At 39.3% G+C, this 21,481-nt stretch overlaps 1 protein-coding gene across 7 annotated transcripts in view; it reads right to left on the bottom strand.

Annotated features, from left to right (window-relative positions):
• The window catches only part of Pkhd1 (PKHD1 ciliary IPT domain containing fibrocystin/polyductin), a 440,341-nt gene that overhangs the window by 346,338 nt on the left and 72,522 nt on the right, over positions 1 to 21,481 (bottom strand). For 6 of the 7 annotated variants that reach the window (XR_013104680.1, XM_076915223.1, XM_076915219.1 and 3 more), the window contains 4 exons: positions 18,824 to 20,425; positions 16,391 to 16,534; positions 6,959 to 7,208; positions 140 to 290 (listed from right to left, as the gene is read on the bottom strand). Coding sequence is in view for 6 of the 7 variants with exons in the window: in XM_076915223.1 (XP_076771338.1) it covers positions 140 to 290; positions 6,959 to 7,208; positions 16,391 to 16,534; positions 18,824 to 20,425 (2,147 nt within the window). In the remaining variant the exon portion in view is untranslated. The remainder of the gene's footprint in view (positions 1 to 139; positions 291 to 6,958; positions 7,209 to 16,390; positions 16,535 to 18,823; positions 20,426 to 21,481) is intronic. The other variant, XM_034521655.2, reaches the window with a different exon arrangement.

The raw sequence follows: 21,481 nt of genomic DNA, 5'->3' as shown, positions 1-21,481 counted from the left end.
CTGCCCCCTCAAAGATTGAGAGCATTTAATATTATGTATTGCTGCCATTTGGATTAAATTGTTTTTTTTTTAATGTACACAATATTACAAATTTAATTTGAGCTGTTTGAATCAGTCTGTAAAAAAGATTTGATTATACCTGAGTGTTCTGGCCCCAGCTTTTCTGTATTTCAGTAATCTTGGCGGTAATTGGCTGATTAGGCGTCTCACACTCCATCTCTGCCTCAGTTTCCATGGTAATGTTACAGGAGCTATTATAGATGAGAACTTCATCTCTTTCCACTTTAGGGCTGAAACAAGAGGGGAGGTTAAATGGGGTGTCATCAATCTTAATGAAATGCAATTATTTTTACTCTTATTAATCATTGGGAGCCATTAGCTTGTGGCAACTACAGGCCACCATTTGTCAAATTTTGCAAATTTCTGTAATTTTGTTTCCATTCTTTTATTGTTTATTTGTTTTTCCTTTATCTGCTTCACCCAAGGACAGAAACACACACAGTTAAATATCCTTCGCTCAGGCCTTTTTCTTGTTTCCAAATTAGGCGCAGGGGCAGACGTTCCTCAAGCCCCACCCAAGAAGCAGCTCCCAGTCAGCACTTTCGGTTCTAAAACTGGAAGTAAAACCTGAGGTTACTTTCTTTATTTTGTTTAGAGTTGTTTTTTTCTTTTTCTTATCCCTGTACCTCTTCCTGATCTTATTCACACTTAGTGTTGGGGGGGGGGGGGGGGGGGGACTGAATTGCCTGCATCCCCCCCAGGGCAGATGGAGAAATTGGAAAACCCTCACAACTGGCTAACTGGTCCCTAATTCCAACTGTGAAGAAATGAGCCCATTTAGGCTTTCAATTCCCTCTCCCCAGCTGATGGCAATGAGGCTCTGTTGCTAGCAGTAGAACATTAAGTTAGTAAATTAATTAAACTTACTTAACAGCCCAGACTAAGGAGATTCGATATATGTACCAGTTATATCCCAGACATTCACTTTTAAAAGTCCTTTTGCTTTAAGGAGAGAAGGCAGACTGGGTTTCAAATGAAAAACAGCAGCACACCCACCGTTAGAGAGAGTCTAAAACTATGCAGTCAGAGGAGGCGACAGTCTGGATATTAAAGAGTAGTGTCCCCAACAGGTGTGATATTTATTCAGGAATAATCCTGGCTTTAGGCATTGTTACAACTAACTCAAAGATTATTAGTAATAATATGTGCTGTTTCCCACGTTCCTACAATTTTATATGCAAGGTCTCGTTCCAGCCTGTAAATTAGGTGGAAGTAAGAAGTAGGTAACCCAAAGAGATCAGGGAGATTTGCATAAAGCCAAACACAAATTTATTCACTGTCAAGATGAGAACTTGGGTGGCACACGTCCTAAGCTGGGCCCTCGGATGTGCAGGGTTTAACTGAGTATCAGCAAAGAAGGTAGCAGATCCCACGGGAGCAGCAGGAAGGACAAAGGTCACCGACACAGAGACTATAAATCATGTCAAGCTGTAGCATCTTTCTTGAAATCAGTGTCAAAATGGTTTCTCAGACAATTTGCTAGAAATAATGACTATATTTACTATCCCGTCTCAGCACTTAATCTTTGTTTCCTCGTGTTAAAATATCCTCAGTTGTATCCAGACATGACTTCATAACCATCATGTCCTAGACCTATGGAGCATCAGTGCATTTTAACTTCACACTACCCAGAGCTAACCCAGAGCTAACCCAGAGCTAACCCAGAGCTAACCCATAGCTCTGGACATTGAAGCTCTGTTCTCTTTTCATTAGAAGCTTACTGCCCATGGCACCTAGCACGCTGTTCTTTTGTTTGCCTCGTGTTTACTTGAAGATGCCAAAAATCTCAAAGGCTCAGCACTCCTCAGTGTGGAGGTTTCACTGTACTGTATGTATTCAATAGAGGCATGGGGCAGCATCAGAATACAAAGGTCAGGTGTGGAAGCTGGTGAGTTATAATGGGATGCCAGTAAAAAATCCTTACCATCGATATGACACTTAAGATAGCACTTGCCAAACTTTGTTTTCACTCCCCTTTTATAAAATAGTTACTAATAATCTAGCACCTGTCTTTGTAGAGGTGCCAGAGAATTGAATACAATAATGCATATAAAATGGCTAGAACAGAACCTAGCATACAGTAAGTGCCCAATAAATCCAAAGCTTGCTCCAGTTTGGGTAGCAGTGGTGTGAGTCACATCACTGAAGAGATGTCAGAATCCATGTTCAACTCTAAAATACTTCACCTCATTTGAGCCCATAGTTAGAATACAATTTAAATCAGGTGCAATCGTCTACCTAGTTAAACTGTAATCCTGAAGGCAAATGGAGCCCTGGGATAAATAGATTGTGTTCGCTCCTGAAATGCCAATCATGCTGCAGGATTCAGAGAAGAAAAGTAGAATAGCTTCAGTTCTAAAATAACAAAAATTAAACCTGATCAAAAGCCTATGTCTGGGGAGGCCATAGGTCTTAGTGGCGAATATACTGTTATTTCGAAAATGGTTCAGTTGTCCAACTACCTTCTAAATATTTCTTTGTAGACTGGTTTGTGCTACTGTCAACAATGGCCAGAGAAGCTTCCTTTTGCAAAGGGTAGTGAGTGGATGATTCAGAGGTTCATAACTGGTCAAAGCACTGAGAATGGATGAGTCTCGATACTCAGCTACAGGTGGGTCATTTGTAGCAACACTGCTCCACCCATGGTTCAGGGAACATCTCAGAAGTGAGGAGCAGGGAGAGAAAGAGTTTAAGAACCAGAGAGTAAGGAAGAAACCTGTGGAGTGCTTTCTTCTGGACTTGACATGGACACTGCCCATAAGAACTTATGGGAAATGTGGCTATGCACACAAGATAGAGCCAGTCCACATTCCAGCAGGGTTAGGGAAAGGGCTCCTAGGCCCCCACCCCCATCTGAGAAGCTATGGGCAGTTGCTCACTGCAGAAAGCGTGGCTATAGGTGAACTGCCTACATTTCTATGGTGGCCCCACACCTCTGCTTGTATGGGCCTCACCAACTGGACTTAGGTGATTTATTTATTTTAAAAGGAAAAAGAGTGCATGAGTTTGGGACAGAGATGTATTAAGTGTGTTCCTGGGGGACCTGGAGGAATGAGCTGGGGTAGATTTGACCAGAACACACTGTTCACGTTTATGAAGTTTCTGAAGAATAAATTTTACAATTATAAAAAAAAAATAAAATAAAAGAGAGAAAACTAAAATGCTGTGTGATGGTTGAAAGTATGAAAATAAAAACAAATGCAAAACCAAGATGAATTCTCCAAATACCTGACTTCAAAGCAATTTGAGGCAGGGCGATCCACTCTGGGTGGGGCTTGGCAACCAAAAGTTGTTCTCTCCTTCTCTGCTTCGATTTACTTTTCTGCTGCTGGGTTGGAGGAGATTCTTAGACTAGTTTGTGAAGGGCTCATTCTGAGTTTACATCATAAATCACTTATGAGCCTATGTGAAAGAAATGAGGTTCGTGTATTGCACAAACCACATTCCATGTTAGTTGGCCCCCAGACAGCTACTTTTAATTCTGAAGGATCACAACGATCTGATTAATAATTCCTCCCACAATTTTGTCAGGGATAATGTCAAGCTGGGTTGTCTAAACTCCCATAATTCTCCATTTTTCCCACAATTAAGTAGGAAAGTATTTGCCCATTATCCCTCTCTGTCATTGGCCTCTACAGCAAAAATTGGAGTAGGTGATACAGGGTGCCCTGCCTGCTTTGGTTTTGCCTGTTCTCAACCTATTGTCTTCTCTATCTAGGTTCTTCTGTTCTAGAAGGTTAACCCCTTCCTGGTGTTTCATACTTTTTTTAATCTGTCTCTGATTGCCTCAGTAGAAAAGTGTATCGTTTAAAAGCTATTAGAAAAACTGGCAGGGAAGCCATAATATCTGAAATAGACATTCAAGGCAAGCAGATCAGATGGCCACCCAGTGCTACAAAGTAAGCTCCTGTAAAAAAAAAAAAAAAAAAAAAAAAAAAAACCCTAAGTTTACACTTATAAAATTTCAAAGTTTGCAAAACACTATTATTCTGTTTTCTTTTACAGGAATGTTATGAATGAGGAGATAAGAGTTGACTGGATTCATAAAGAAATTGAAATATCTAAATAAACTGAGATATCCATAAAGGCATAGCTAGTGATATGATTACAAATACAGAAGCAAATGCATGCATATTTAAGAGAATGTGGTGAAAATGTTTTATTCAAACAGTGCTAATAATTGTTCTAGGACCTAAGATTCTAGACTCTCGGTCTATTGCTCCTTCAGTTGACGTCATCAGATTCTGATGAAAACAGGTGATAAAGTTCTGTGCTCTTTGCACGAGTCATAAAAGCTTCACAGGAATTCTCCTTTCCCACTTCAGCAGAATTTGTTTCGCATAGCCTCTGGCTTTCCTTCTCTCCAAGACTTTTATCATAGACGCTGACAGACAACATTGTATGAAGTGCACGGTGAGCCAAGAGACTCTGGTTCCACTCCCAATACCGCCCTGATTTCACTATAGACTTTGAAAAGGGACTTCATATTCACTTAATAAAGAGTCCTTCAAGAACTTCCCATACCCCCTAGAGAGGTTTCCTTTCCTTCCTGGGATCACTGTTTTTTCACTCTGCTCCTGCTTAGCTGACCTTTGAGAAGGTCATAAAAAATCTATGGTGACTTTGTTCTTGCTGCTTTCGTTACCTGGATTTACATAGTGATGCCTTCTCTTTTGAGACATGCTCATGTCTAAAGAGTTTGGAAATTTGTAGGTGTTTAGCACATATAGCTCATGACTTCATGTCTGCTGTTTTATTTTACCTTCTTAAGGTTGTTGACTTTCGTGTTCTATCACCACCGAGTCACCCACTAGACCTGGGACAACGCCTACACCATAGCTGTACTCTCTAAAAGATGAATGGCGGGTGGTGGTCAGGGAGGGAAAGGAATGGGTAGATGGATGGATGCACAGGGCACAGTTTTGCCACAGATACATCTGTCTGCCTTTGCCAACTGACATAAAACCCAATATTAGTTCTACCAAGGAGAAACAGCATCTTGTAATGGAAGTGGGTTCTGTAAAACTATCCTGGAAAATAGTACTCTAGAGTCACAAACAGAACCTTTCAGGAAGTGGACAAGCTGTATGCTGCAGGATCTCCTTTATGCTCTTGGCAGAATTGATTGTGTGTCTTCTAATTGTGAAATCAGCACATGTTCCACAGGGGAAAAAAAATACATAAAAACAAAATGAAGAAGAAAATACGATCAACCGCCTAGCCACCCAGCGGCACACTGTGGACCTTTCTGAAGGCATCCTTCCAGCTTTGCTTTTCCAGTCAGCTGAGTACAAACACAGTGCGTACAACAGAAGGAGTCAACTACAGCCCTGCTTTGGGGTCTGTGATTTTGGAGCATTTTTTTTTGAAGCATTTCCTTAAACACTCTACAGCATGGTTTTAAGTCTTTTAGTGCCGTGCCTTTTGGATATATTGTTAAACTTTTTTCAAATATTAGCTTCAAAGAATATCACTGTTTGTACACATCACACACTGCTGTCTGCTTTCTTAAAATAAAGTCCTAGAAGCGGAATTTCTGGGACATAGAGTAGGTAGTCTTGAATAATGGTTTATCAAACTGTATTCCAAAGATTGGACCTGCCTCCTGATAGCCCTGTGTTTCCCACTTTCATCCTCAACATGAAATGTAAACTGTGTTTAAGTCAAGAAGCTCTGAATTCTAGCTCAGTAACTCACATCCACTTTGGCATGCTGCAGTACCAGAATGGCAAGATGCTCAGTTTGCTGAAAGCATACTGATGGGTAAGGGGACACCCTGTAATGGGTTCTGAGAAACAGCCGCTTCAACCACCTCTGACAGTGAGGAAGAAGAACATGGAAGAACCCATTTAGGATGTCCACATAAACTCCCCCGAATCAATGGAACAGGATCTGTTGACATGGTGAGTTCTGAGACCTTGCTTCACCCCAGGACACCCTCCAGTCTCTCATTTCCCATGATACCTTTCCAAAGGCATATCATACCCTACAGGGCAGCAGCAGCTGAGGAAGTGCTTCTTTTCCTCTGGCTGAGCACAAATCTCTGATGGCAACTTCCTACCAAGACCGATCACTCAGGCCATCACAAAGTCAGACAGCCATGGAAAAGACTAGTTATTTCCTCTACCACAGGCGACTGGTCTTGCTTGGTTTTATATCTTAATGAGGAAATCGGTCTTCATGAAAAAGTCAGTTGTGGCTGTTCTATCCAGATGAGCAATAAAAACAAAAGGCAGTGGTCGCTGCTGAGGTATCAGCCTGCTTAGGAACTGAACGGCCAGCAGGAATTAAAGCCATGCAAAGTTACCAATAGGTCCACCTTTTAAAAATTGTCTTACAAAACAAGTTGGATCTAGAAAGTCACAGTATTACTTGTTAGATTTATTTTCTTTTTAAAAACTCAGAGTCCCTATGAGTTTATGGCATCTAAACCCCAGTTCTACAGTAATTCTAGGGCATAACCCCCCTTCGTTTGAATAAACATTGTGCAATCTGCTGGATTTCTCTGTGATTTTTTTTCATACTTGTGAATCTGTTTGGAAAGAAAAGAAAAAAGGGAAGCAGGGGGAAGGCTTCTGTTTTTCATAATGTCTAATCTTTCTCCCCATTGGCATTCACCAGATGTTGCTTTGGATCGGAAGATAAATATTAAAATCTAAGCAAGAACAAAGTGAGCTGTTTACTGGGCATATTTTTCAGATGTTCTCTTGAATACTTGAAAAAGACAGTGATGCTTTGATATGTAGGCTGGCTGGAATCCATGGTGGAACAGCCCCTCTGAAAGAGTTGGAGGCCCGTAGGCCATAACCACCCTGCCTGTGCGTTCTGACAGCTCTGTGGAGCCCACTGGCCTTGCACTGGTAGGAAAGTCAAAGAGGACTTGGAAAGATGGAGCTACCTGAAGAAGAGGCCTGAGAACGATGGAAAGACTGGCTCTGCCCAGTGATCTGGTCCGAAGAGGCACTGGGAACTCTCTTCACAAAGGTAGATATAAGGCCAAGATCCAGGCAGTCTCTCTGTCCCCATGGAGACAGTCAAATCACATTGCAAGTAGGCGGGGCTGCTGACTTCACAGCTGTCTTCTGCATGCCTCAGGTCACACAGGAAAGCCAAAGACACTGGAAAAGCCACCATGAGTTTAGATAAACCTGTGGAAAGAACTCAAAGTCTTGTGTCACTTCAGGAACGAAGTTTTCTTTGACCAAGGAAAATTAAATTATTTGTTCATTTTTCCAAAAAGAATTATGGCCAGCCAATGTGGAACACTGTCTCAAAATAAAGTAGGGGGTACTCTTTATGAATGACACCTGAAATTATCTGTCCTTCACATATATGGAAACACATTCACTCGTACACACAACCATATAAATACATACACATAATCATTAAAGTATTATATATATACATGTTATAAGGAAGATGAATATAAGAAATGGTTATTAAGCATAAATAATCCTCATAAATAAAATGCATGTGACTATTCAGACAGCAAGAGACTGAAACAGCTATAATACTTGTGAATTTATCTGCTGCTCTAGACTCATTTTCTTCCTCATTCTCAGACATAACCACTTGGCGTTTAAAGAAGAAATGTGAGGTGCTGGAGAGAGGGCACTCTTTTCCCAGAGGACCTGGGTTTGGTTCCCAAAATCAGCAGGATAGCTCACAACCACCTATAACCACAGACACCCTCTCATGGCCTTTACAGGCACATATATAGTGCACAGACAAATATGCAGGGAAGACTCACATGCATATAAAATAAAAACTATGCTTAAATATGTTAAACAGATTTATATTTCTAAACAAGAGGCTACCAACTTTTATGTTTGAACATTAATAAACATAAGAAAGAATGAAATATTCGTGACCCTGTTTTTTCTACGTAATGTACAATCCTTAAGTTTCTGCATGATGTCACTGCAGGGAGATGCTGTGTTATGTCCCCTCTGTGCGCTGCCTGCCATGACTGTAATGAGTCTTTGGCTTCCCCGGTGGCCTTTTGGATATTTCCAAATATTTGCTGCCACAGATATGAGCAGAGTTTCTCTAGGATGAATGTCTATGAAGAAAAAGACTTGCAGGTGTAAGGACAACTTTAAGAGAAACCAATACCTTGTTTTCCCTGAAATGTTTGTATTCCTACTGTCTATATTGTGTTCTTACTCAACAACTCCATGGAGTTGTAGGCACTTGAAATTATCAGACCCTGACGTTGCCCTGTGGTGAAGAACACAGTGTCACACTGTGGCTTTAACCGACATTATTTTTAATCTTGACTTTTCAGATTACATTTCCATTTTTATCATTACATATTAAATTGAGAAAGTTTATGTTTAATTGTAATTCATGACTCTGTGAAGTTTCTGCTCTTGCCTTGTGGCTATTTTTCTACATGGAATATTTATTTATCTTTTTCTTATTTATCTGTTATGCTGAGGTCCTCTGGAAGTTACTATTACTTCTTCCAAGTTGCTGGGTAGGCTTCTCAGTCTTTAGGAAACTCCTTGGTTAACAGAACTTCTCTATGTATTATAATGACCAGTAATATTTCATAAAGTGGAAAGCAACTATTTGTCCCATTCTCTCTAGGACAAGGAAGAGACGTAAAAGTAACAATAAGGCAAGCACGATCCCAGCATCTAAGAGACAGAGGCATCCAGTAGATCTGTGATTATGAGGCCAACCTGGTCTACATAGTGAGTTGGTTGCAAGCCAACCAGAGTTACATAGTCAAACTCTGGCTCCAACAAAAGAACAAAACTAATACAAAGTGTCAGTATGGGAATAAGAACAGATGTCTGCTGAGGCATTTTAACAGGAACTGTCTAAAAATCCTCAAGTGAACAGGAGAGGAAAGGGGGCTCTAGCCTTCTCCATCTGCAGCTAGCCCATCCTCACGGGTGCAACAAACATCATCTGTATCTTCAGGCATGAATCCATGAGCGCGACCTCAACCCAGCACCGCCATCCAGGACTTCACAAGGTAAACACAAGCAGCAGGGTTTGTACTTATGCAGTCACACCTGAATGCTATCATGGCTGCTTTTGCTTTCCAAAGCACCTGATACCTAGGACATTCTCTAGGAATGTTTTGAATGAATAGTTGCAGGAAAAAATAAAACCACAGCTGAAGGCAGGGCTCCCTTGTGGGTAGACAAAAACATGAGAACTTTCTAGCTCCTGAGCCCTAAGGCAAATAAAAACAGGCTCAACACCTATAAAATAATGAATTCATTATAGGTGATTAAGTGGATGCAAATTGACAGGGTGGATTATGAAAAGCACCCAAGGCCAGGGATCAAAATCCATGGGTTTTATTCAAAGTTCAGATACTAAATAGCTCTGTGACCTTAATCGCTTTAGCTCTTCATGCCTCATGGAAAAGTTAAAGTTTCCATGAAAAAGTCATTTGGTATAATCCAAGGAAATGAAAAAACAAAAATCCTGAAGATCAAAGATCTTGAGCATTTTTTAAACAAAAGTGAAATATGAATTTCATCTAACCGGGTGTTTTAGCACCCACTGTATAGAAAAAATATTCCTTTGCTAGAAGTGTAATCTGAGGTGGGGGGGCTGAAGATAGTTGACCCCAAAAGCAGCCAAGGAACTTTTTCTCTTCTCCATCTTTAATTCCTCATTCTTCCCTAAAAGGGAAACACATTAGTACATGGCATCGGAACAAGCAGACTGTAATTAGGAAAGCTCGCATCTTTAGACATTTATCTTCAATCTGGGGCAGGAAACATCCCTCTATCGTGTAAAATCAAACTGAAAATATTCCAAACCAAGGGTCAGAATTCAAAGCAACCTTGTTAAACTTGAGAAGTTAACAAAAAAATAAACAAACAAAAGACCAAAGGAGAAGAGGGGAGCAGTGAACTGTGGAAGGGAAAAGAAGCCATATAAACTGGAAGAGGGTCAGACTCTGTGCAGTCATTTTAGAAACACAGACACATACTTGGCATATGCATAGATATGCACACCAAATGCATACACATGCCATGTGCATGTATATATATAAAAAAAAAAACAATGTACTGGGTGGTAGTAGTGCATGCCTTTAATTCCAGCACTTGGGAGGCAGAGACAGGCAGATCTCTACAAGTTTGAGGCCAGCGTGGTCTACACAGCAGTTCTAAGACATACAAGGCTACACAGAGAAACTCTGCCATGAAAACAAACAAAACAAAATAAAGAAGCAATGCACACACACGAATGCATGCATACATACTGCATATATGCCCTTATGCAAATACACACATAGGCACATACTTTGTATACATGAGCACATATTAATGTTGTGTAAAAATTTTCTCTGAGATAAAATAGTTCATCCTGGATGATGGGTTCATTAACTCAGGAAGTAAACAACTCAAAAACTTAGGAAGTTCCTGAAACTGGCCAGATTTACTAGGTCCCTCTTTCCCTGAACATACTTAAGTAGTGTATGACACACTTCCAAATACACTGAGCTCCCTGAAAGAGGCATATCAGCTATGCAGCATGGAAGAAGCAGAGGAGAGCAGCTGAGCTGCCTGAAGAGACCCAGCTCCTATAAGTAACCCCTTGCCCATACTACTGTGGGTAACCCCAATAAGACTATTTGGTTCACCAAACTCAACTTTGACAGTATCCTAACTTTGGTGTGTTATCAACTCCAGAACTGGGGTGAGGAGATACTTGTTCATGTCTCCCTAGGAACAGTGTCACACAACACGTGCACACATACCACAAGCATGCGCGTATACAACATGTTTGCACAGAGAGGGAGAAAGAAAAAGAGAGAAAGAGGAGGTGATAGTATTTAGCAGGAGAATCATAAACCAGAAAACAGCACTATTGTTAATAACAAATCTAGGACCAAACTATAGGCAAACATCTGTGATGCTCCCAGACATGTCTAGAACTTGCTTATTAAACTACCTGGTTTTGAGCTTTAAATCAGGCAACTATGTAGGAAATCAGGGAAGAAATATCAAAATGTTCGTGTAGAAAGTTTCAGCTAACGTGAGTCCTGAGAATCAACATCTCTAACAGATTCCCAGACAGTGCTGCAAAGCTAGCTCCGGGGCGCAGGCACACTACGCTGGTGTAGCTGAAGAGCATGCTTTCCAAAGGCCACTGGCTAACCAACACTTGAGACGGTTCAGGAGGGCAGTACTAGCAATACAGATGGATCCCCCGCAAGTGGCAACTGGAATACAGGTGTGAGGACAGCTGTTGATTTTCCTCTAACATCATCTCTGGACTAAACAGATTCCCCGTGCTGCCGGTTCTATGCAGTCCTATGCAGCAGGAGAATTACTAGTGATTTTTTAACAGTTTCTCATGTGCAGCCTCTTAACCATTTGTTGTCTATTACACCGCGTACTTTCACAAGAAGAATGAGAACACAGTCGGACATGGAGCATTTCACTTAGTTTCAGAAGGTTCAAAGAATCCCCAAACCTCCACCTGGATCTTACATAAGGAACCTAGAGTTCCTTACATAAGGAACCTCACGAGACCATAAGCATATTTTCAAAGGCAGTTTTAATGAAAATGTGTGCTGGTGCTATTGATGAGTCTTTGGTGACATCTTGTGGCCACGGCAAGAGTTACAGCCTTTAATTCCAGCCTTACTCCTTTCAAAACCCAAATAGCTAATTCTGTTTCTAATCCTTAATCAGATCCTTTATAATATGCTAATTTAATTTCTCCCATATGAGTTTTTAAACCTACAGTAACAAAATTTACCTGAGACTAAACACTTCATTTTTCCCTTTGTACTTCTGGTTAGTGTTTTAAAATAATACTGTTTTAAAGTGTCTTAATTCATGTGATAAATATGAGAAGCTTTTTACAAACCTCTGTTCACCTAGACCTGATCTTCAGGGTCATGCCTAGAACTGCAAAAGAACACCTGCTGTGGCCTTCCCTCTGCCTCCTGTAGACCCCACAGACCTTCTACCTCCCACTGCCCCAGCTTCCCTTCTACCTCCAACTCAGGCAGACACCCTATGCTGAACTACAGATGCAAGCATCACCAAGAAAATACAGGAGATGAGAGAGAAAATCTTAGGTATTAGAGACACAATTGAAGAAATGGATACATTGATAAAGAAATATGTTAAATCTAAAATGTTCTAACATGAAAAATCCAGGAAATCTGGGACACTATGAAGAGAGCAAACTTAAGAAAAATGGGAATAGAAATAGAAGATTCCCACTTCAAAGGCCCAGAAATATTTTCAACAAAATCAGAGAAGAAAATTTTCCTAACCTGCTTATAAAGGTAGAAAAATATTATAGAACACCAAATAGATTGGACCAGAAAAGAAAGTCCTCTCACCACATAATGATCAAAGAACATTATGAACAAAGAAAACCTATTTAAAGCTGCAAGGGGAAAATACCACATGCCATATAAAAACAAAACTAACTGAATTACACCTGACTTCTCAATAGAGATACTAAAACCCAGAACAGCTTAGACAGATGTGCTGCAGACTCTAAGAGACCACAGATACAAGCCCAGACTACTATACCCAGCAAAACTTTCAATCACCATAGATGGAGAAATGAGACAATTCCATGATAAAGTCAAAAATAAACTATCTACAAATATGGTCTAACTGAAGGTACTAGAAGAAAAATTCCAACCCAAGGATGTTAATTATATCCATACAAACATAAATAAATAATTTCACACCAGCAAAACCAAAAGAAGGGAAGCATACATGCAGATGTGCACAAGCACATACATCATTACCATCACTACCAAAATGAGAGGGAGTAACAGTCACTGCTATTGATATCTCTTAATATCAATGGTCTTAATTCCCCAATTTAAAAAAACAGATTAACAGAATGGATGTGAAAACAAGATCTATCCTTATGCTGCGTACAAGAAACATGCCTCAACACCAAGGATAAATATTACCTCAGGGTCAACGGTTGAAAAATAACATCTCAAGCAAATGGACACAAGAGGCAAGCTGCGTATAGCCATTTTAATTTTAATATTTAACAAATTAAACTTCACACCAAATTAAACAAATGAGATGGGAGAAAACATTACATCCACCAAAATGACATTCCAATTCTTAACATCTATTCCTCAAACACAAGGACACCCAGGTTTGTAAAAAAAAAAAAAAAAAAAAAAAAAAAAACAAGCAAACAAACAAACAAATGAGCAAACAAACACTACTTACCCTCACACACTGATACTGAAAGAATTCATTACCCCATTCCCACCAATAGTCATTGAGGCAAAAACTAAACAAGATAGATAGATAGATAGATAGATAGATAGATGGATGGATAGATAGATAGATAGATAGATAGATAGATAGATAGATAGATAGATAGATAGATAGATAGATAGATAGATAGATAGATAGATGATACACTGGAACTAACAGACATTATAAACCAAATATATCTAACAGATATTTACAAAAAATTTCAGCCAAACACAAAAGAATACACCTTCTTTTCAGCACTTCATGAGAATTTCTCCAATATTGATGAATATTTCTCTCACTTCATGAGAATTTCTCCAATATTCAGATACAATGTCTCAACAGATACAAGAAAATTGAAACAATTCTCTACATTCTGTCCAACTGCCATGGATTAAAGCTGGCTATCAACAAGAGAAATAACATAACATGTACAAACTCTTGGAAATTGGACAACTCTCTGCTGAATGAAAAAAAAGAGTCAAGGTGGAAATAAAAAAAATTAAGGACTTCCTAGAATTCAATAAAAATTAATACAAAATGTAACCAAACTTATAGAACACAATGAAACTGTGCTAAGAAGAAAGTTCATAACACTAAGTGCCTTCATAAAGAAATTAGAGAGAGAGAGATCACACTAGCAACTTAACAGTATCTGAAAGCTTTAGAACAAAAAGAAGCAAACACACCCAAGAGTGGCAGGAAATAATCAAACTCAGGAATGAAATCAATAAAATAGAAACAAAGAGAATACAAAAAAAAAAAATCAATGAATCAACAAGTTGATTCTTTGAAAAAAAATTAACAAGATAGATTTTTATCCAAACTAAGACAGTGTGAAGAGAACATCCAAATTAGCAAAATAAGAAATAAAAGGAGGGGCAATAGCAACAGACCCTCAGGTGATAGAAAGGATCATAAGGACATATTTTCAAAACCTGTACTCTATGAAATTGAAAAATATAAAGAAATGGGTAATTTTCTTGATACATACCACCTACCAAAGTTAAACGAGATCAGATAAACAACTTAAATATATCAAAAACCCTTATGGATATAGAAGCAGTCATTAAAAGTCTCCCCTCAGCCACTGAAAAAGCCAAGGGCCAGATGATTTTAGAGTAGTCTTCTACTGGACTTTCAAAGAAGAGTTAATGCCAATACTAGTCAATTTTTTTTTCACAAAATGGAAACAGAAGGAACATCGCCAAATGTATTTGATGAGTCCATAGTTACCCTGATACCCAAACCACATAAAGACTCAAAGAGAATTACACACCAATTTCCCTTATGAACATAGATGAAAACAATACTCAATAAAATGCTTTCAAACTGAATCTAAGAACACATAAAAAAATCATCTACTATGATCTAGTAGGCTTTATCTCAGAGATGTAGGGATGGTCCAACATATGAAAATCAGTCATTGAAGTCTACCACATAAATAAACTGAAAGGATAAAACCATATGACTATCTCAATAATGATTCTTTCACACACACACACACACACACACACACACACACATAAACTCAACTTTGACAAAATCCAACACCCCTTCATAAAAGTCCTGGAGAGATTAGGGATTCAAGGAACATACCTAAACATAAAAGCAATTTACAACAAGCCTATAGCCAACAACAAATTAAATGGAAAGAAACTCGACATAATTCCACTATGATCAGAAACAATGTAAGATTGTCTGCTCTCTCCATATCTATTCAATATAGTATTTGACATTTTAGCTAGAGCAATAAAGCAACTAAAGGAGATTAAGGTGATACAAATTAGAAAGGAAGAAGCCAAAATATTGCTGTTTGCAGATGATATGATAATATCACATAAGTAACCCCAAAAATTCTACTAGGAAACTCCTACAGTTGATAAACAATTTCAACAAAGTGGTTGGATATAAGATTAACTCAATACTAGTATACTTCTATATACCAACAACAAATGGACTCAGAAAGAAATCTGGGAAACAACACCCTTCACAGTAGGCCCAAATAATATAAAATATCTTGGGATAACTTTAACCAAGTGGTTTGAAGACTTGTATGATAAAATCTTCAAGTCTTTGGAGAAAGAAATTGAAGAAGATATTAGAAGATGGAAAGATCTCCTATACTCATGAATCAATAGAACTGATATAATAATAATTTTTAATGACCATCCGACCAAAAGCTATCTACCGATTCAACACAATACCCATCCAAAAACCCAACACAATTCTTTACAAACCTTAAAAGTACAATTCTCAACTTCACATGGAAAACAAAAGTTCCACAATAGCTAAAATAATCCTGAACACAGAACTGCTGAAGACTATGGAAGGAGAAACCTGGACACCAATCCAGCAACAAAACTCTTAACCTACACTCTGTCCTGCCTGCAGCGTGTGCTGGGACAATAGTGTTTGTAGAAAATGTGGGAGTGGCCAACCAATGTCTGGTTCAACTTGAAACCCAAGTAACAAGAGGCAGCCCAGCCCAACACTTCCTGTATGGCTAGGAACCAGAATCTGGCTAGCCCAGAGACCTAGGGTAGACCAAACATGACTGGCCAAAAAATAAATCAATGAAATGATTCCTAATGATATTCTTTTTGTCTATGTGTGTGTTATATGCATATAAGGTGTACATGGTTAAGGAAGGAAGGATTTACACGTGTGTAGGGTGATACACTTATCAAGGTGTGTGCATGTGAGTCCAGAACTTGGCTTCAAGTGTCTTCTCTATTTCTCTTCACCTTATTTTGAGACAGATTTATTGAACCCAGAGGTCACCTTTCAGCTAGAGTGCCTACCCAGCAAGTTCTGGGAATTCGCCTGTCTCTGCAGCTTCATCCACTCCTAGGTTATAGTCATATACCATTAGAATAAGCTTTAACATTGGTGCAGAGTTTCTAAACTCAAGTCATCATTCTAACAAAGCCAGCCATTTACCCACTGAGCCACCTCCTCAGGCCCCAGGGTCTACCATCTTTGATGGAAAAGAGAAAATTCTACTCCCAGTGGTAGTCAGTACAGTAGCAAAACAGAAACAGAAAGGGCCAAAGGATATGATCTTTACATAAATGTCTATGTGTGATTTTTTTTCTTACCATCCAGGGGCAGAACCAAGCAGCTGAAGGCAGACACTGTCGCATTAGCCAAGACTTGGCACGGAGCACCACATACAGCAACTGAGATGTTCCCTGGAGAAAATCCTGCTCCGAGCACATGCAAAAGCCTTCCACTCAGGCAGCCTTCAGAGACAAATCCCAGGCTCATCATTCATGAGGCAAATCTTGGCTTATTGCACACAAAGTTCAACCATCACTCCCTCACTGTGCAGCCTTCTCAACCCCCACAGAATGTGTACAGCTGATCCCAGCATCTCCATGATCCTCTCTGCTTGACTCTGACCTGCAGCTTTCTCTGTGTGTGTTGGGCAATGATTAAAAAATGTAATCACATTGTATAAATTACTAGTTTAAGCTTTGAGTTTTTCTCTACACAAATTTATTTCCATACAAAAAAGCATAAAATAGAAAAAAATGTTTAAGTTCTCCTAACCATCTATGACTCTTTAACAAACATCATATATGTGTGTGTGTATATACATATATGTATGTGTGTGTGTGTGTTATATACATGTATAGATATATATGTGTGGATATATATGGATATATATGAGTTGGATGATTCCCTCCATGTTTTTAAATCACAATCATACATTTTATATAACATATATGTGTATATATATATGTATATATATGTATATACATATACATATATATGTTATATTATATTGCAAGCAAGGCAATATTAGCTATTTTAACCACTGCTTCCAAATGCACATATATATCATATATACAAAGTATGTATATATAACATGTATATATATAACATATTTATATGTGTGTGCATATGTGTATGTATATGTGTATATATTATATATACACTATATACAAAGGAATCATTATGTACATATTATCCTGAAGCTCTTTCATTTACTTAAAATGACTGCATATATATTTTTCCAGACCTTCATAGATTCTGTTTCATTTTGATAGATAACTAGAATCTCATTATACAAATTTCCTCAATCAAGAGTTTAATATTCAATACCTCCAAATATTGCTCCACTTCCACCACTGTCAATAAGCACCACACTAAAAACATATTTTAAGGTTCTTAGATAAGCAAAGTTAGTCCAGACTACTGGGTCACTCAGAGATGCAGAGCTTCCATTTCCACTAGAGCAGTAATTCTCAACCCGTGAGTTGAGACCCCTTTTGGGGTCAAATGACCCTTTCACAGGGGATGCCTAAGATGGCCCTGCATATCAGATATTTGTATTACAATTCATAACAGTAGCAAAACTACAGTTATAATGCAATAACAAAAATAAGATTTTGGTTGGGAGGCGCATCACCATAACATGAGGAAGTGTATTAAAGGGTCAGTCGCAGCATTGGGAAGGTTGAGAACCACTGCATTAGAGGAATGGAGTTCTTTCCACAGGCTCTTGACCACTCAAGGGTAATGTTTCTGGCTATAGGTCCATTTTATGGTACTCTTTCACCATAAAAATTATGGTTTCTTGAGGAATAGGGAGAAGAATTTATGGACTGTCTAGTCCAAAGTCCTTTACTAAATAAGGAAGCCAAATCTTAGAAAAAGCAAGGTTATATTAACTACATTAACCACTACTGCCTTCAATCCTGGTCCCAAAAGAATCCCACTCAGCAAAAGCCAAGGGTCTAAGAAATAGTATGGCTATTACCCCAACAATCATAAATGAGCTAGTTCAGCAAAGTAAGTGAACAAAGACTATTGGGGGGAAAAAAGCTAAACAAATGTCAGTGTATCTAAAAGAAAGAAAATCAAGTTGGAACCCATAGAGATGACTCACAGGTTAAGAGCACTCAGTCCCCTTCCAGAAGACTGGAGTTTAGTTACAGCACCCACAATGGGCAGCTCACAACTACCTGTAATGCTGGTGCCTAGAGATCCGATGTTATTTTCCAGCCTCCATGGGTACCTTCAGTACATGGGATGCACATATATACACTCAAGACGCACATACATATCCACAAAACAGAAAATCAATAATTTAAAAAAAACGAGCCAGTACACTTGTATTATGACACTGGCGTATTATTGGTGGAATATGAATTCAACTGTGAACCATTACAAACTGGCAAAGATTAATGCTCCTATTGAATGTGTTTTGAATAATACAAATCGGCATATGTCTAAAGTAGGTAAACACATTGATATTCTTATACAATTAAATAATGAGCTTTAGCAACTGATATTAAATTTAAAACACTTGTCCGATGAAGTGGATGCCCCTGAAATTAAAATAAAATCAAATACTTTGGGAATATGTGAAATTTCTTTGATGAAAAATGAAGACAAATAAATGAAACCCCACAAAGATGGGCCTGAGGAAGACCCTGTGACTATGAGATCAAGAGGTCAAAAACTGAGAGTAACAATTTATTCACTTTATAGAGAAAATATTCTGTCTTATATTGTCTACTTACCATAGTTCTCTGTCACTGAGGTCACAGTGGCTTTCAGCACAAGAATGAGAGCAGAAGAGGCCCATCCTCTGCTATGATCATAACCTGTAACAAGATACTCCCCAGCAGGAAGCAAAGGGACCACACACTGGAGAACCGTACGGTTACCTGCAACACCCAGACACGGTGACGTCCCTATAAGAATATCAACATTTGCAGCCCCTGAGATCCGGGCCACTGTAAAGGTCAAGATGTCATGACTTCGTGAAACAGAAAGCAATTCTGGGGTAAAGATGCTGCTGTAATCAACAAATCCCATGTGGTATAAAACTCCATCCACGTCTATTTCCAGAGCAACAGAGCCATTGCCTGAAGGAACAATACACTGGATGAACTCAGAACTGATGTTCACTGTTAGACAAGCCTGCTGGCCAACATAGACAAACGTAGCTTTCCATCCTCGCAGGGCTATGCCTTTTATAGTCAAGAGACTTCCACCATGGATGCTAAAATCCTTAGGAAAATAATCAAACACCTGAGGCACAATGAAGAAGTTTCTAGAAACACTATTGAGGCAAGCATATCCAGCACTTGTATGAACGGCTGACAGGTAGTGGAACCCTGGGGCCAAATTTCTCATCTGGCATGACACATGGCTGGTATTGAAGAAAGTTGTATGGCAAGGAAGTTGATCATCCACAAATGCTATTGGCTTGTCAGCAGTGGTACCTAACCTCTGGCCTCTCATCAGCACCGTGGTTAGAGACCCACTGATGCTTATAGTCAAAGCATCCACAATAGGAGTTGTTGCTTCCTCCATGAAGAGTGTACAGTTCCCCTCACACTTGCTGGTCATCCCATTGACCAGAACTGTGATGTTTAGAGGCAACGATGGTTCAGAAAACTGGTCACCCGCAAAGTTGGTCTGGCAGAGGACTGTGTGGTCTCCCAAACTCAAAATCACGCAAGCAAAAGGACCTGAAAGGTCAACATGAACTGACCTCCTTCTGGAACTGAACGCCATGCCCTTCACAGTAAGTACTGTCCCACCACATATGGAACCATGTGTTGGGACGATATCAATAATCTGAGGTGACAACTCAAATTTCTGAGGCACTGCAGACATATTGGCAAACCCCATCCTCTTGTGACGAACTTGAAGACTATAGACCCCGGCTTCCAAACTGTGGAGAGGAAAGGAGCACCCAGACAGGTTCTTGCTATCACCAAAAAATTGCACTTCAAGGTCACATTTCAAGGATCCCAAAAGAATAAGTGAGTCGGAGAGGTTATTTCCTTCCACAAAAAACCTCACACTGTTGTTCATGAGTTCTCCCCACATAGCAGTGACCACTGGTGTTGCTACTCCTTCATATGTGAAGGTAAAGGCCTTCCCCACCAAGATTGGTTCATGGAAGAAAGAAATGTTGCCAGCCCAGATCTCCACAGATGCTGGGACAGTGAGAACATCTGCCCTGGGTGGTGGTACAGCTGGGGGAGTCTCACACCAAATGTTCACTTCCATTAAGTTCACAATATCACAGGGCCGATTGTCCACAAGCACCTGAATCAGAGCTGGGTCTCTGCCCAGTCCTATTCCTGAGAGACTAAGAATAGTTCCACCTAAAGTGTAAACATAAAAGACACAAATTAAAAGCTAATATTCTGGCTAGCCAAAAGGCTCAGCAGCTAAAGGCCTCTGGCATAGCCAACCAGGGTATAATTCCTGAGGACCCACATGGTGAAAAAAGGAAGGTGACCTCTGACCTCTACATGCCCACTGGGGGTGTGCTTATATACAGTTAGACACACGCATACTTATAAATGTAAATGCTAATATTTCAAATAATAACTGCATCACTTGTACAGGTCTACTGCAATGGAGTCAAAAGTAGGGTGCACAAATTTCATCCTTATCATGGCTAAATTTGTGATCATTAGGCCAGTATTCAGGTATGACAAAATTCACATAGCAGTACAGTGATTCAAATTGTCTTATAAGAATGCTTTTTAAGATGTTTTTTATGTGTATGGGTATTTTGCCTGCATGAATGTCCGTGTACCACTGTATACTGTGCCCATGGAAGCCATAAGAGGATATGACAGATGCTCTGAAACTGGAGTTACAGACCAATGTGAGCCACCATGTGGGTGCTGGGAACTGGACTCCATCCTCTGTAAGAGTGACAAGTGATCATAATCACTGGCCATCTCTACAAACCCTAAAACTGGTATTTTTTTTAATATTTAAGACCAAATTTTAGAATATATTTATACTATATGCTATACTACCGTCAACTTATATGTGAGTGAAAAATTAAATTTTTTCATTTTCTTGCTATCTGCTATATTATCGGATGTAACATTCCACGTAGTTCTTACATTTCCCACTCTGAATTTGAGTTTCTATTTTTTTGCCCTTGTCTTTAACCCTTAGAGGAAAGTGGAGACACTGAAGACTCCTCCCTCATCTCCTTGCACATATAATGTCAAAAATAATTGTTGCAGGAGGCTTGCCCTCCTCTTCCTAATATACCTGATTGAGTATGGTGTCCACTGGATTTTTGAGTGTGGTGTCCACTGGATGTTTAAGTGTGGTGTCCATTGGCTGTTTGAGTGTGGTGTCCATTGATTGCTTAAGTGTAGTGTCCATTGGATGACAGAATGTGATGTCCATTG

The sequence above is a fragment of the Arvicanthis niloticus genome, chromosome 17, assembly GCF_011762505.2.
Source record: "Arvicanthis niloticus isolate mArvNil1 chromosome 17, mArvNil1.pat.X, whole genome shotgun sequence".
Taxonomy (NCBI): domain Eukaryota; kingdom Metazoa; phylum Chordata; class Mammalia; order Rodentia; family Muridae; genus Arvicanthis; species Arvicanthis niloticus.
The sequence above is the reverse complement of the archived record's forward strand: the minus strand, read 5'-3'. Positions and strand labels throughout refer to the sequence as shown.